This window comes from Tenebrio molitor, chromosome 5, assembly GCF_963966145.1.
Source record: "Tenebrio molitor chromosome 5, icTenMoli1.1, whole genome shotgun sequence".
Taxonomy (NCBI): Eukaryota; Metazoa; Arthropoda; class Insecta; order Coleoptera; family Tenebrionidae; genus Tenebrio; species Tenebrio molitor.
The window spans coordinates 24,345,247-24,363,242 of record NC_091050.1 but is presented as its reverse complement, the minus strand read 5'-3'; the positions used below and the strand labels follow the sequence as shown (position 1 = coordinate 24,363,242).

The following is a 17,996-nucleotide window of genomic DNA, read 5'->3' as shown; positions in this document are numbered from 1 at the left end:
TAATTGTCCACTTTCGTAAAGATCAAACAACTTTATTGATATACTATTTATATCCTTTTGTCAATCATGAGGTCCTCTCTACTACCAGTTATATAAGACTGATGACCACATCACATTCCTGATTTTATTATTACTTCATAATGCGCACTACAGAGTTAGTTATGTTAATATTTTGTTCCAAGTTTGTCCTGACCACTCCAACAACATTCAGTTGATCCGTAAGCTACCTACACAGTGTGTTACCATTCTTTTATTATCAAATAATAAAATGGATCATGAATCAATTGGTTGAGGACAATCACAATGAAAATTGCCGTTAGTTGCTCATTAGACAGCAAGGTTAAAAGAGAATTCGGATCGAAGCAGTGGTTGAGAAACCATAAAAGTGGATGTGATAAACATCAAAGACCTGCTGATCGAATGGGGCAAGAACCTCTGCATAAAAGCTAATCGGACCGACTATGGTCGAATGGCACAACTAAATCTTGCTCTGTTCAGTACCGGCACAGGACCGTATCAGAAAATATGAAATAACTGAATATTATTGAAGAATGATTTTCGCTCAATATCGCTACTTACTCGTATTATGATCTAGAATACAATTGATTCGATAAATCCATTTGGATAAATAAAGACAGACTGGTAGGTATGTGTGCGTTGTTTGACAAATTTTAATCCTGTATTGTGTACAAATCCTTAAAACGCAGTGGAGTTGGTTATTATTTACGGATTTTCGGTAGGATTTGCCGGATTGAATGACGAATAATTAAATATTTGCTTTTATTTCAGGGTTTTCGCGCATGTACTTTGTATTTCGCCTGTAAAATAATCTTTTTCACATTTGCAAAATCTAAATGGTAGTTTATTGTTTTCAACTGTCATAAATTCTCATTAGTACATAATACAACGAGAGGATACGAAATTGCCGGAAATTTTCGATCTCATTAGACGAGTATTTGTTTCGACGACAATTTCCACAAGTGAGCGTAGCGAACGAGGAGAAAAATTTCCCGCAATTTCGTACCATCGAGTTGTATTCGGCATGACAATTCCACGAAGGAAAATTTCATTTTCAAATTTTACCCAATTTTTTTAATTTATGCGTATTCTTATGAGTCTCGAAGCGTTAGTTAACGTAGTTGAAAACAACAAAAATTTTACAGTGGATCAAAAATGAGTTTATCAAAATTCGAGGAAGGAGGAGAAAATTACAGCGATATTAGGCCGACCGAGATATTAGGCTCCAAAGTCTTAGCAGAGACACCTTGTATACCCCGTATAATATGTTTGTACATGGTCATTATAATTTATTGTCCCATCGCAGTTGGCGTTGAAAACCCACACAAATTTGGGATGTGCCGCTAGCTTCGCAACGTTAGACAAACTATAGTCTATTTTTTAAATATATGCACATATGTAGTTGTATCAGTTTATAACACGAACTACGTGTATATAGCTATCTCCTTTCAACACATGTCAAACAAGTTCGTTGCCTCTGCTACGTGCGATGGTCGCTTTATGCATCTCACTCCGAACCGTACGATTTGAATAACATAGAACTATTGACGTGCGTCTGACTCGGCGCGGCGTAAGATGTCGATCAAACGTCAAAATGTCAAGAAACGACGAAAATCTAATTCGATTTATCCAAAGCTTAGGAAATCATTACAAAAGTGTCACGAAAAGCAAAACTATTACAAAGATGATGTAGACTAACTTGCGTAATGTGCGATAGTGCAGCAATGGGAAAAAATTCAGCTAAAACTATTCCCCTAACCTAACTTTTTGCAATAAATCAAATGAACACGTAAGTTTTTATTTATTTTTATTTATAGTTCTGTATTGATAATGATAAAATAGAAATTATTCGATTATTATTGCAATCGGAACGAAATTCGAAATAAAGGCACAACTGCGCATGCGTATCATGCATAATTGGAAAGTCGAATGATATTTGGATTATTCAAAGCGACTATTTCGATTTATTCGACTATGCCCAACACTAGAAAGTACTATAATTTCTTGACCATGGCGGTAACATAAACAACTCCTTATGCCTTGCTGTCAAATGTCAAATACGGACGAACGGCCCGTCAGCTTCTTGATTCAGACGTGATGTCACTGCATATATTTTAAAAATGAACTATAGTAGACAAATTTACACTACCGCCAGCAGCGCTATCTATCGGCGATGCTAGTCTCACTCATGTTATAAAGCTTCCGGCACATTCAACTACGTCACCAACGCCTACTGCGATGAGACAATCATTTATTATGACCCCGTATAATATGTAACTGATGCTAACATTTTATTCTTACTTTCTTATATAATTTCTCTTTATGTAGCTACCCAGATTGTTGGTGCATAATTTATGATCCTGTTCAAATAACTCTAAATCTGACTCTGATTATTCAGTAGGTATTTATTTATGTATTTTATTTTGCTTGTTTATTATTAGATATTTTCGTCTATTCGCCAAAAAAGTTAAATAAGTATTAGTCGAGTCAATAAAGCCGAAAAATCGCCGAAACTTCTTAATCCTCAGAAACAGCTCCGATTTTGATGATTTTTTTTTAAATGTGTGTTTTTATATATTATTTGAAATCAGAAACATTTTGATTGGGGCACGTAAATATTTATATTGTTTAAACAATAATTTGCTATTTAAGGAAAAAATTCGGTTTTCCACGATATTTATTTCAAAGATTTTTTTTTATATGGAAACTGAAGTATAAAAAGTAGTTGTTAAGTTAAAATTTCTAGTAAAAAAAACCAATTTTTACAACAAAAAACATACCTAATAAAAATGCAACATAAAACCAAATGCAGAGAACATTTTTTACCCATTCGTGTCTTTCTGAACAGCTTAAACAATGACATAGTTGAATCAAACAGTGTAGTTGTTTTTAAAAATAAATTACAAAAATATCCTCTGGAAATTCAGTCATAATTACAATAAGTAGTGCTTATAGGCGGCCCGGTCGCGACTCGAACGGAGCAAACAGTGAAATACATCTGTTGGAAATCCTAAACTAAAGCTTGCTAAGTTAATTTCTGGGAATAAAGACTAATGCCTCTATTCCTCCAATTAATAATAATTATTATTATTATTTAAAAAAAAGGCTATATTCTATCTCGTGATTCGGAAATCACGTTAGCCATTGGTCCCGGTCCTCATAGATTTGTAAACCAGTCCTAGACTGTGTAACAATATTTTCAACATTATTATAATTATTATTACATCTTAACCCTCCACCACCCGGCGGCACGGCAATTTTGCCGGAGTATGTACATACACTATTACTATTACGGATAATACTATCAAGTAATAGTGTAGTGCTTATCAACATAATTACCGGCGTCTCGCCTCCACATTTTGATCTTTTTGTGTTTTATGTTCTGTGTCAATGTTAAGGAATTTCCTCACGATATGACATGAGTATAATAATATACCTTTTTGAATTTCAACCACCAATGTGTTCTCTAAGTCCAAAATTTTTAAATTTGTAAAAAGAGATTGCGGTACTATTCCCGTTGCTGAAATTACATATTATTAATTGGAGGAACAATTGTTATTATTTTTTTTTATTATTAATTGGAGGAATAGAGGCATTAGCCTCTTTTATTCCCAGAAATTAACTTAGCAAGCTTTAGTGTAGGATTTCCAACAGATGTATTTCACTGTTTGCTCCGTTCGAGTCGCGGCCGGACCGCCTATAAGCACTACTTCATTGTAATTATCGCTATGAATTTCCAGAGGATATTTTTGTAATTTATTTTTAAAAACAACTACACTGTTTGATTCAAATATGTCATTGTTTAAGCTATTCAGAAAGACACGAATGGGTAAAAAATGTTCTCTGAATTTGGTTTTATGTTGCATTTTTATTCTGTTTTTTGTTGTAAAAATTGTTTTTTTACTAGAAATTTTAACTAAACAACTACTCTTTATACTTCAGTTTTCATATAAAAAAAATCTTTGAAATAAATATCGTGGAAAACGGAATTTTTTCCATAAATAGCAAATTATTGTTTAAACAATATAAATATTTACGTGCCCCAAACAAAATGTTTCTGATTTCAAATAATATATAAATACACACATTTAAAAAAAAAATCATCAAAATCGGAGCTGTTTCTGAGGATTAAGAAGTAAAAACCTTCATTGACCTGACTATATACAAATAACCTGTTCACGTTGGATTGGACATCACTGGTGCAAATGCAAATCGCACACATTTGGCATTAACTTTCATATGAGTTGTCATAGAAACAGGTCAGTCATTTGCACCACTCACTGATGTTCAATCCAACGTGAACAGGTATTATCTATATGTACAGTGGCGAGCACGGAATTTCGCACACATTGGACATTTCACTGACATAATTTTATTAAAATGAGATACTGGCGGCATTTTCGTGACAGTTTAGGTGAAACGTCAGTCATGATCATATACATTACCTTGAAATGTTACCGTAGTGGATTTAAAATATTTTTTTCGATTTCCAAAGCTTCTAAATTCTCTATTATGCAACATTAGATTGATTAGATATTGGTGGTGAGTGATCTTGTACTTTGTGATAATATGTACGATGAGAGGTAGCTGCCATGACAATTTCATACATATATTTCAAAATAATTGACCTGTTAAGTCCCACTTTCAAAGACCGCCAAATCAGCAAATAAATCCAATAGAATTTTTTAAACATTTTTTTGACGTTTACGGTAATCTCTTCTACACCGTAGTGCACCGTTAGTACGCCATTTTTGGAATAGCCTGTATGTTATGATTGATTATAATGACAACAAAGCTTAGACTAGATAGTTTTTTTAATGACATACAAATTGGTGTGCGAAATTCCGTGCTCCCAACTGTATTATTGTACAATTGCGGGCAAAAAATTTCGTCCACCCGTTTTCTGTCATTTCACAAAAATTGGGTGTAGTTTAACCTTGATTGTCATTATGATTGACGTTTGCAAATTAAAGTTGGAAATTTATTACTGTCACCCATAAGAACATTGACACAATATTTCAAAATGTGAAGTGAGCTTATTCGTTCCTAAAGGCTGCTTTAGAGCATACTATTGGGGACACGGAAAACTGGGCAGATGTGTCATTCAGTTGTCAAAATTTCTAAACCCTACCTTAGGTACTCATAACCAAGCTTAAGTTAATTTGACAGTTTTTTTGAAAATATCAATCATAATGGTGCATTTACATTGACACTTTTTGAAATGACAATAGCAGACTGCCCAGGATTCCATGTCCCTCATTGTACGTGAATGGAATGACAGTTGTGGACGAAATTTTTTGTCCGCCATAGTATTTAGTAATTTTCAATTGTTGATAACAAATTTGGCAAAAAGAAGATAATTTTTCAGACGTCGAATTTCCGATATTTTTTTTATGAAATATTTTTAAAGGAAAATTTTCTTTTCTATTTCCTTTCACTTCTGTCACAAAATGTTTAAGAAAGTACGGTCGATGGACAAATAAAACTGGGGCATTTTAAATTTAATCTATGTATCTATGTAAATCAGACTATTGAATTGTCAATATTATTTGCCAGTGTCTATATAATATGTCATACCAAAGTTAACCTATTTGGGATAAAGCCGTAATTAAACGATGCGAATTTGTAAATTTTGACTTATCTGATTGTCATTTTTGTCCCAGTTTTATTTGTCCATCGACTGTACATTTTGCTTGTTACACCAATCAAATCGAATAATCTGTTTGCAGTATCCAGATATAAGTGTAAATGTAACAGAAATAGCCAACTAATGCATGTTTTATTTGCCACAGCAATATATATTTATCGAATTTAACTAAAAATAGTATGTGCGCTTTAGCGCCGATGACGTTTTAAAACTGATGTCACAAACATTTAAATGAACCATATGATTTTTTACGTCATTATTGTCTGATTTCAAGTGTAATTTATTTAATTATAACTACCTACTTCCAGGGATAATTCTTTTCTTAGCAAAAATAAATCTCTGCCAACATAAATTATGTATAAACCTATTCGATATACCGTGTGTTCTACGAATGTACTATTCCGGACACGGAATCTTGGTCAAGACTGACATTTAACTGACAAATATGTGTGAATGGGCCTTTATTGAATATAACTAAACTTTTGACTCGATAATGCCATTTCCTTGCTTTTTTGATGTCACAAGAAAAACTTCAAAGTGATTTTTAATAATTGTCATTTATTAATGACACTAATGACTGATTTACATCATTTTTTTAGAAATGTCTAAAAAATGTTTGCCAAAATTCCGTGTCCGGAATAGTACTATGGCGGACAATAAATTTAGGCCGGCCTGTCATTGGCTTGACATCAAAATGTGAAGCTGGCATTATGTTCAACTAACCCCATTTTCGATTTTTGTCATTCTTGTCATCGTGACAGCAATAATCAAAATTAAAATTGGGAAAAGAAGCGTGCACCACAGAGAAGTGCTACTACAAATCAGTTATGCTAGTGCGTCATGATCTGTAAGTTACGAAAAGGGCGAAGGAAACGCCAAACAGCTTGAAAACCTTTAGTTTGACAAACTGACACATCAGTCATAATGACAATAAATGGTCGCTTGCATTGACTTTTTTGAAATGTCAGAAATGTGCCGGCCTAAATTTATTGTCCGCCATAGTACGTGTGTCAAATGATTTATATTTATAGCATTTAAGTTTTTTTTGTTCGACGCTGTCAGAATTTGAGAATTTTCTCCTATGTGATAAATGTCACCACTTGTCAAAACGAAACGTCAAGCTAATTTTAAAGATTTTAAGCGATTTGGAGCCTTTAAGGAGCTCGTCGAACAAAAAACGTTGTATTCACCTCGTTCGTGTGTCAATTGGGCTTTTTTGGCCCCAATTTACGCAAGAACTCGTCAAATAAACTACTATAACATGTTATCAAAAAAATCAGGATTATCAATTTTATTAAAGTAGACATTATTGTGGAATTGAAATTGAATGGTTGAATAATTAAAGTAATAAGTCTTATTAATCTATTATTTTGAACAAAAGGAAAAGTTATTGACAGCCAAATGTATAAATAGGTTCACTATTGTACACACCAAGAATAACAGGTATAAATCAACCATGAGACCTGGAATATTTTACGATACTACATTTTACACTACTACATTGGTGTAGGTATTGTGAAAATTCTGAGCGTTATTTTTAAAAATAATCAATACGAATGTCACGAAACATTCCCCATCACAATAAAAACATTAAATCGAAATCTAAGATTTCACTCTACATAAAAACGTTGCCTACCGTCACTTTTCTGCAGCCGTCCTGAAGACATTATCCCGCGCCTTTGACAAGAGGAAAATAAGTTTGCACATGGCATCACGATCGATAGCACTACAATAGAAATATTCTACACCCTCTGAACTACCATGTCTTGAAACTTCTTAAGGCCACCATAAAAATATAATATTTCTTTTTGTTTAGATTATCTTCAACAAAATTTTTAAATTAAAATTGGTCTTAATACTGAAATTAGCTTGCTTTCTAACCCCTAAATGTAACGTGAAAATGCAAGAAGAGGGAAATTTACGTCGGCATGCGCCGTAAACTAGTTGGCGACAACGACATGCACTTCGCTTTTATTTTCTTAATTAGTTACCGAGAGGACAGACAAAATTGCAGACAGTTTTATAAAAAAAAACTACTTGGCTATATTTTATCCTTACGAATTATTTTACTTGAAATTATTACAACATGACATATTTTTTAACATACTTTTCACTGTTATCTCTCACGTACTTGTACATTAACCACGTATAAATTAGCAAAAGCAAGAGAAAATTGTTTAGAGAAGAAATTATCACGTTTGTGTTCTGAAATTCAAGCATACCTACCTAATATAAACATGCGAATGGGGCGTAGGTACACCTTAGCTGCTTCGTACGACTATTTTTTAATTAGGAATCACAAAATAATCATAATTTTTAAAGTGATGAATGCTATGAGCTGACAAACAATAATGTGAGTCAACCATAAAAAGAGGTCGTTAATTAAAGTCAGATGGTCGACATTGCAAGTTCACCACATAGGTCAAAGACTTGTCAACTCATACAGCTACCCACGTAAATCTTTCATTAATAAAGCCAACATTTGTAATGCTGGATGTAAAGGAAATTGCAATTAATGTTGTTAGCACAGATTGTCTTGAGTCATTTAATTGAAGAATTACTAAGCTAAGTACAAGAGTCTTATTCTTCATTGGCGATGTTGTAGAAATGAAAAATTCGGAAAGTGCTTAGTCAAGACGTCCAAAATAAAAGCGGAAGAATTCTTTCATAAAGTTTACCTCTTATAGTCCACAAAATAAAGGAGCGCTTTATGCGGTGTATTGTTGGTTACATAATCTAGACTTTCGAGCACACTACCGATCGTAAAATAAAAAGCATTCGTAGATTTTGCTAACGTTAAAATAAATTTTCAAAAGATTTTATTAAAACGTCATAAGTTAAGGGTTGAGTAAAAAAATTAATTAACTTAAATGGTTGAAGTCTGTTATTGTGACATAATACATTAAACGTCACCTAAAGATGTCAAGCAACATAAAACAATCTAAGTTTGAATATGAATTGCATAATTTTTATTATCTGATATAATATGATTCAAAAACCCATGACACTGTCTGCGGTAAAGTTAAGTCAATGTCAAACTATAGTCCAATTTTTACCCTTTTGAGGTGACGTTACAATTTCCTTCCTGGCTTTCTCTTTATTGAAATGAGAGAAACAGAAAAAAACAAAAAAAGGCAGGTTTATTTATTGATAGTCACTTTGAGGTTATTTTATGCTCCTGTCAATTTGACAATTTTTAATTTCTTTCACTTATTAATTACATTGATTACACACATAACCTTTCGAAGCAATTGTCAACAAATTTGACACATTTATAGTTATTTATGATCAATTCAAATTTGTTTCTGATCCTAGCTCAAACATACGTAAAGTTACTAGATAATGACGTCATCGCAAAAGGGTAAAAATTGGACTACACCAATTTAATAGAGGGTGAGCAACAATAACTGTTTCAGTTGGCTATAAAAAATTTTACATGAAATTTTCAACACTGTGAATTGTACCTATTTCGGTTTGTTTTATTGACACTATTGACAGCTGGTATATATTTCATATTTAAACGTCTTGGTTTTTGTATTCTTTTATTAATAAAATGGTTTTCTCGTTGGAACATGACATAAAAGTCACCAGAATTTATTGCCAACTCAATCAGTAATTGTTGTTCACACGGTACTTTTTTATTATACCAGATCATAATCCCTGTTTTTGACATTAAAATGCGTACGAAAAAGGGCCCTTAAAACACTAAAGCTTTAAGGTCGCTTAGGTAACAACAAATTCACCTATACAGGATGTCTCAGCTAAGACTTTCGAGCCTAATATCTCGGTTATTTTCCAACGGATTTTTGTGAAAAAAAAAAGATATCTTAGACGGTGAAGAATAAAATTTCATTAGTGTAATAACTCAAGTCTTAAAAACGTAATTTTTACATGCCTTTTTAAAATGTTGAATTACTTAAGATTTATATCAAAAAATTGATCGTCATTAAAAAATGCTGTAGGGAAAAACTCGTCCTTGAAAGACGTCTGGTTTGCAAGAAAAAAGCAAAGAACTGTGTTAAACGTGGCTGCAAATGCAAAAACGTAGACGCGTATGAAACAAATGCGCACTATCGCCAAATTTTGGTCACCCCTCTTCGCACAAACGCAAGTGACATATTTGACGTTTATCTTTTTAACCTTACAGTTGGCTTCTAAAAAAACGGGAAATGAAATTTGACCTAATGTGAATTGGAAATTTAATTTGTCAATGTATGTCAATTTGTGTCTGTTTGACAGTAGTATTTCTGACACATAAGTGCAGTTTTTTAACCTAAATTCTAAAAGGCCGTTTCAAACTATGAAAATTTAATAAAATCTGACAGAACTTTTTCTGACAGTTCCCGTTTTTTTTGAAGCCAACCGTACAAACACTTACAAAGTTAAAGACAACATTTGGACGTAATTTATTATACTGGATGCTTTAATTCTTCCATAAAGGACTAAAACACGATCGGGGTATTTTAGCAAGGTAATTTAGTTCACGTACGCTTCCTGTGTCTTCGAATAAATTGACGACTCTCTTAACCTTACATTTTGTAAAGCCTAGATTTGGATAGTGTTCCACGACAAAATGAACTGTGTCATTGAAGTTCTTACGACACTCTCCGTAGGCAAAAATGATTTCCTTTTTCAACAATATTGAAATTTCTGCCGCTGTAGTCTATTTTTAGAGTATTTTCAATAAATTTTCACAATTTGATGTTTCTAATAAAGCGCGCCCAATTTTGACAGACTTTAAAGGGTGTACAATATGTTGCTTGGCAATTAATCATCAATTGTTTCAAAAGGTAACTGCTCAAATACCTTCAAATTTTACATTAAATTTTTAACAACAAAATTTAATTTTTTCGATAAATCAGAAGAGCGATTTAGTTAATTTTTTGTGCAGACACCTATTTTTTAATGTTTAACAATTTAATAATAATTACGCTTAATTTTCAATAAAAGAAACATGTGTTAAAATAGCGAATGCTACACATTTATAAGGGCCTTTAAAGCACTTGCGACGTTAAAAGCATAAAAAACTCGTCGCGCGTGCGTTAAAGGCTTCCTTATAAACGTGTATCATAATATACTATTTCTTACATTTCATTTTGTTGGAGTTATTTGTTAAAATAATGATACTCCTATTTTTCAATACCTACTAAAAATCGACTTTTTTAAATATTTGTGAAATTTAAAAGAAGTATTATCCCACGGTTCACAAACTAACCCAAATAAAATCTCCGCTGAAGCGTGTGCAATATCATAGGGGGATCATCTATTACTCACTGTCTGTTCTTTCCTCCTTTCAGAAACGTGCTTATAAGCGAATAATTTGTCTGAAAGTAGGTTATTTTAGAACGTCTGCATATAATTTTTTGTAGAAAATTCTCGAAAAGCAACAACAATGAAGTTTGTCTTTTATATGAGTTTATCAAGTATTCTAGTAAGTAAAATAGTAAAAATAGTGGCCATGTCGTAAATTGCAACTCTATTATTATATGAGCAAATATAATTAATAATTATTTAATTGTTTATTCGGTCCAAATTAACAGCCAGTGGAAATATATTATGACGAGAGTCTCATAAATTTTCGTTCGTAATCGGAATTTATTTGCGCATTCGTTCTTTATTGTTTGTCCATCGATGTAAATTATATCATCGAATTGCGAACAAATAAAACTAAGAGCTTGGAGTGATAAAACCGATCGCTTGCAACGCTAAACCGCTTCGATTTTGCAGAACTACCATTTGTGTTATTATCTTTGAAAGAATAAAATACGAATATGACATTAAAAAGTTTGAGGGCCTTGTAATGTAACCACTCTTTACTAGTTCGATCATGATTGCGATCACGGAGAACTTTACTAGAAGATTATTGTATTCGAGGATAACGAAAAAAATCATCGCACACATTTCTACAACCTCTGTTGGTGGGGTTGATAAAATTATTGCACATACAAACTGTTCAAAATAAGAATGTATTCCTTATTTACCAAATTCCCAAACAAACATTTAATAATTGAGTATCTGTTATTCTGACTGTGCAAAACTCTCAGCTATTGCCAATAACTAACAAGTTTATTTGTAAGCAAGTATGTAGGTCGCAGGAAAGCTTAGTATCGATTTCTCCCTATTTAACTAAATTAGGTCCAAAACTAATTAGTGGTTTCAAAATACGTAATTTCAAACTGTTGGAATAGAGATGAATATAATTCCTCGTTAAATTGAAATTTCTTGATATTCATTGACATTCATTTAATTCAAATTGAACTACTTGAATGTCATGTCAGTTAAATATATTTGTAAATTCATGTAAAGACACTGAGAACTTGCTGTTGCATATCTTTTTCTTTTAAATTCTAAAAATAAACTATTCCCCAGTTGTCAATAAAATATTTATGAAATGAAAAATTTAATTTGTTTTCATTACAATTAATATACCTACATATTAAACAATAATTTAAATGTATATCAATTATAAACAATGCACTTCTTCAAGTGGAGTTGCATAAGGCAGAGTGCCTAAAATACTTGCAGCATTTCAACGTTGAATTGTCAATGATATATTTATGTAATTTTGGAGATAAAAAAAAAGGTTAATAAAGAAGGATCTGAAAAATGTACATTTTTTTTATAACGAAATTTCAGAAGGCTAAAACTCAGGTAATTAAATTTGGTTGTTTCAGCAATTATGTTCGAAAATATAAAAGACGAGATGATGGAATTTTGTAGCACAAAATTATTACCACATCCTAATTGCTTCTGTTGGACCTTTATTAACTTTTGTTTCATCTGGTTGTACGAGTAATAATTCTGTCTCACAATAAAAAAAATTGAGAATGAAAAACAAACGTCGATTCGTATCTGTTATAATAATTACTATGTTTTGTATTTGTTTATTGATTTACGATACAAACATTTAAAAAAAAAATCTTGTTTACGACTTTGAGATTATGTTATCACGCTGTTCGTGTCACAGATGAGTCCAGCGTAAATGTTATATGGTTTCGGATTAAAAACGATGGTATGCTGATGAAGTGATGAGTGATGACTTTTACTTATACGGCCTCGATTTATTAAAATACATACAGGGTGATTCATCTTTTACCGCCTGTGGCAAAATTGACTTTAAAAATTATGATTTCGTTTTCATATTTTGCAGACCTAATTTATTATTCATAAGGCACATAATATCAAAAAATGAAATTTATAAGGTAATTAGGTAAAATGTTGGCATTTTCTCAATTATTAGTAAGTTGTTTAATTTATTCAACTTTGTAGCATATGCACATTCAGGTTAGTGTTTTCACACAATTTTACCACGTTAAATTAATTTTAGCATATGGTATTATTGAAATAAACGCATTTTAATATACAAATTTGTATTTGCTTCATGATTTACGACATAATGTCCCAATATCTTAACAATAATAGTAGGGGATCTTTATTGCCACAGCAGTGGGTCCTTTACAATCCTATTCGTAAAATCGAACAAATTCGCCTAACCAGGTCAGTTTTACAGGGTAGTCATTGTTAAAGAAGATTTACAAGACCACAAGCCAAAGACTACCAATAAAAGCAATTTTTCCATTAAAATCGATTTAATCCCAAAACTATCAAACATTTTTCGAAACGAATTACAGATATTGATTTTATACGTCATTAGCCACATTCTGATGCAAAAATTTAAACATGACATTTTTTAAAACAGTTTTTTATAAATATCTGCTCGTAAAAAAAAAAAACAAAATAAATTATACCGGCCGAAAGTAAATTTAACGACAAATCAGATCACCGGCGGTAAAAGATGAATCACCCTGTATGTATAGCATAACAGGTAACCGTTCTAGTAAGAATGGAACACGGAGGAACTGGAGATGAAGGAAGTGAATTATGCTAAACGAACATTTAGTTTTGTCTGATATTTCTAATACTAGTAAATTCTTTTACACTTAGGAACAATTTTATTGCCCATCAATTACAAATACTCACACGTATAAGGAAAGTATAAAATGTAGGTAGATGTAGGTAAACCGTTCCTAAAGTGATAAAAATGTCAAAGGAAATTTGATAGACTGTATTTTGCCTAGCTTTTATGAGCCAAACTTTTTACTAAAGTCTTATTTAATTAGGATAAGTACCCACGCCAACGACTAGGCGCAAGAACCTGCAAATTAAAAATTTTGAAATGATAACTATGACGTTCAAAACAATGGTTTTGTATTTTGAAGCTATTTGTGAAAACCTAAATCCCGTGATATTTATATCAGGAATAATTATTATTAAAGTGCCTGATCTGACTGTTTTATATTGAGCGATCAAATTAATTTGTAATCGAGTCATCCATGGATTTGAATCCGTATGTCTTTTGCGATTGATATGTCGAAATTCAAGCTGTGTTTATTGGAGCGTGGAGTTCAAGTAACGACATACGATTTCGGGTTCATGGATAACTCGATTACAAATTAATTTGATCGCTCTTTATTAATAAATAGGTGGCAGTCTATACGTTATCTCTATTACACTGAAAGATTTGGTTATGATATTTGGTGACAAATTTTTCGTTTACCTAATACTCGTATCTGTTTAAAAGAAAATAAATAGAGATAAAAAGCAGAATTGAAAGCCGCTTTGTTGTTGATCAAAAGCATTCGGTTTTGTCCGCCCATCTACTGTTTGACAGAATAAAAGAGTGTTTTCCACTTACCTTAACTAAATTTTTCATTATAGGGCTATCCATCAGTCCCTTTAGGAATATTAAATCAGTCTCATTAATTCCACTAGTTCCATCTATATATTCGATACTTTCCCTAACGTGTTGGAATGCATCTGTAACAAGTGAACTTCATTTAATAAATCAGGTTTAAAAGCAAATTACTCTACAATTCACACTTCTGAGGTCTCATGAAAATAATTATACGATTATCGTGGAAAACTTCACTCTGACTAATACAATTTATCAACCGTATTGACCTTTTATAGCTTTAAGGGTTTCATCGGTCATAAAATTGGTAGTTTTGCCTTCCACGTTTCGGGTGAGTAATTTTCAAATATCTTGCGAAGGCTACCTGCTACATATGCACAACCTCTTTATTGCATTTGACAGAAAATATCGTGGATTTATAATTTAATACGTAGATCACAATAGCTATTTTAACCGATACTACTAGTTTCACGTCTTTGTCACAACGCTTTCTCCAAATAGAGATTTTTCTATACAACAGGCCAAATTTATTTCAAGTTTCACTTGGATTTAATAGAAAATCTGGGGCTTTTTCAAAAGATTTATTTATGCTGTCGTTGTAAGTCAGGATAAAAGTAAATGGAAACATATTCTCGCATCCTTTGTGCTTTTCCATCAAATATATGAAAAGCAAGGTCGGTGATCTTGACTTTCACAATTTAGGGTAGATGTGGCTTTCAGAAAAGCGCCTACGCTTTTCGCTTATATTAATAAGGAATGGCCTTAAAGTAATGAGAATTTATATTTAAATATAAACGAAATGAACCAGGAAGGCATATTTAGATGAGTATTAGTTAAATCTTAACAAATGTAAAAAATAATTTATAACGAAATGGAAATCCTCCAACGTATCTTAGATGACATGGAGATTAATCCTTTTAAGTTGCTTTTTTTTTCCAGTTTTCAGTTGTTTCCATAATTAGATTCCATAACTAGATGGTCGCTTGAGACATTTAAAGGATTTAATTTTGCTGTAAAGGAAATTACATAGTTATATTGCTATAGTTAAGCCATAAAAGCAGAACATTGTCTAATAGGTTTTTAACGTTAGGACACGTTTATGTAGTGTTGCAGTGATATCCAGAACCCTTTGTGTTAATGCTTGTTAACGGATAAAATACATAGCCATTTACACAATTCCTTTTGTAAAAGACGTTTTGAAAGATTATGACGCAAAATCGAGGCAGATACCTGTACACCCTATAAGGTCGAATGGAAAGAAATACTTAAAATAGATGAGAAAATGTGAGACAATAATTCGGAACACGTAAATAAAACATAATTATGCAAGATCGCGGGACATTCAATAAATGAAGACAAAACTTTGCAAATAAACACACGTATGTACGCCTACGAAGTGATAACAAGGACAAAAAAAAAAGCTAAAATGTTGTTGTACTCACAATTATCACTTGAATAGGAGCTTTGTATTTAATTTAAAAATTTCTTTTGAATTTCTCAAATTAGTACCAAAGCATTGTACCTACTTATTATCGATGGAGGAATGTCCCTGAACTCTGAACAAGATAAAACCCAGCACCCTATTAGATTTAGAAATAATTTCATTAATGTAAAAAGAAATTAATTATGGATAGATAGTCTACACTTTATCCTTGGTTTTAAAATAACCATTTTTTTCTTTTGTTTTGTTATCTCAATATTCAGTAAGAGCAAGATCAAATTCTGAATATTCTCAAAACGTAAAGGAATTTGATTTTTTGTATGGTGGCTGTGCGTCTGTCTGTTTGATTTTTTTTTTCGATTAAAATAACTTACAAAAATCCACCGATTTGAATTAAGAAATGTGTGTTTCTGTAAGGATTCTAAGCCCATCGATTCTGAATCAAATTTTGTGAAATTTTATTTTGTTCATAATAACATTGATAGCCTTTGCAAAAATACATACATATTAGGTATATTGATTTAAATATTTCTGCTCGCTAAATATTCGTCACGGTGAAGACTCAAGGTCTATTTATTTTGATGCCTATAGGAACAACTGCTTTGGAAATAAGCGCAATTTTGCCCACATTTTATATCTACAACAACATGGTCGAAGTATCTTTTTCGGGCATATCCTGAAATTTTTCATATTGGAAAGAATTTTGACAAATGATTTTGGAACATGAGTCATTTATGGTTCTCGATAGCGATATTTTATTATGGAAATATTACGCATACATTATGTTAAGATATTATACGTACTAAAATAGGAGTATTTCCTTAGGTCAAAAATAAAATAATTATGAAATCAAACCCTTTAACAGGTATTCTATTAGTAATAATTTTCCACTTCGGTAAAGGTAGATTCATTTATGATTCATTTGTGATAAGGAATTTGAATATTTAAAATATTTAAGCCATAAATAAAAAAAGCGCACCACCCCTGAAACAATTAAGCTTGACAAAGATACGGATGGATTTTTTGAAAGATTTGTTGGTGGATGAAACTTGGATTCTTTACGTTGATCCATAATTATTAATGCTAAAGTATAAAGTGGGCACACAATAGCTCGCCACCTCCTTGAATATCTCGTGCAACCGCACAAGGAAAAGTTAGAACAACAATTTTTTAGAAGTCATATGAAGTGATTATGACTGACAATTTGTTGTGTAGATAGAGTGTAAATTATACTAAATTAATTTCTAGTTGCATTTCTACCGCTGCGATCCATAATGCTGGTTTCAAAAAATTGAAGTAAACTCTACTCACCAGATTTAGCCCCCGGTGATTATTGGTGCTTTCCAAAATTATAGCGCATCTTTGTGCGGGGCAATCATTATCTGGGGGAAATAAATGATACATTTTAAGAGCATCAAACCACTTCAGCATCATTGTTAATGTGTTGCTTTAGTGTTGTTACTATGTTGAAAGAGTTTTTAGCATTTTTGGATATTGCTTCTATGTTAGGGACATAAAGGGTGAACCACCCCCACTAATTAATTAATCGTTTGTACACATTACTGTTGTTTAAATTTAGTTCATTGCTATTCACAGTGTGAATGATCAATTATTTGGCTTTCTTTTCTTCATAAGGAACCACAAGCTGTTTAGCTAAATAAGATTATATTTGATGTGATGGTACACAAAACATACTTTTAAAATAACTCAATTTTACAAAATTTGCAAATACTTGTTTTTAGTATTTTAATTATTCATAAAATTCTTATAAATGGATTCTTCGTTACCAGTTTTATGACTGCTGTGTTACAGGAAGGTGGTAATGTTTTAAATTCGCGAGAATGCTTGGAATTTAAAGTTTGACCGATGAGAGGCATTCTAAGCCACAAAAATATACAAACTTTATAAGTCTATGTTGAACGATTCAATAAAAAAGGAATTTTATGAAAGGATATATGAACATGTTAAAAAAAGTTATTTATAGGATGGGATATGGTCTAGAAGCAAGTGGAATTTTTCTCTTTTTATTGTATTAGAGATTAACAGTTTCTTTTTTGCAAGACCTTTGTATAAAGCGTTATTTTAGTCCCTCGAAGGAAGGAGTAAAGTATCACTTTTAGTCCCTTGGGAGTAAAAGCATGGACGACTAAGTGTATTTATTGATAGTGGAATTGTTACTGTACAGGACCCGTTAGTTA

The 17,996-nt window shown here is 31.9% G+C and overlaps 2 protein-coding genes across 3 annotated transcripts in view; one reads left to right on the top strand and one right to left on the bottom strand.

Moving 5' to 3' along the window:
* Positions 1 to 17,996, bottom strand: part of vari (MAGUK p55 subfamily member vari) — a 77,153-nt gene that overhangs the window by 9,606 nt on the left and 49,551 nt on the right. For both annotated transcript variants that reach the window (XM_069048659.1, XM_069048660.1), the window contains exon 2: positions 14,361 to 14,482. In XM_069048659.1, the coding sequence (XP_068904760.1) occupies positions 14,361 to 14,482 (122 nt within the window). The remainder of the gene's footprint in view (positions 1 to 14,360; positions 14,483 to 17,996) is intronic.
* Positions 1,586 to 17,996, top strand: part of LOC138131588 (zinc finger protein 675-like) — a 63,437-nt gene continuing 47,026 nt past the window's right edge. Inside the window, exon 1 of the mRNA XM_069048672.1 lies at positions 1,586 to 1,807. The gene's annotated coding sequence lies outside the window, so the exon portion shown is untranslated. The remainder of the gene's footprint in view (positions 1,808 to 17,996) is intronic.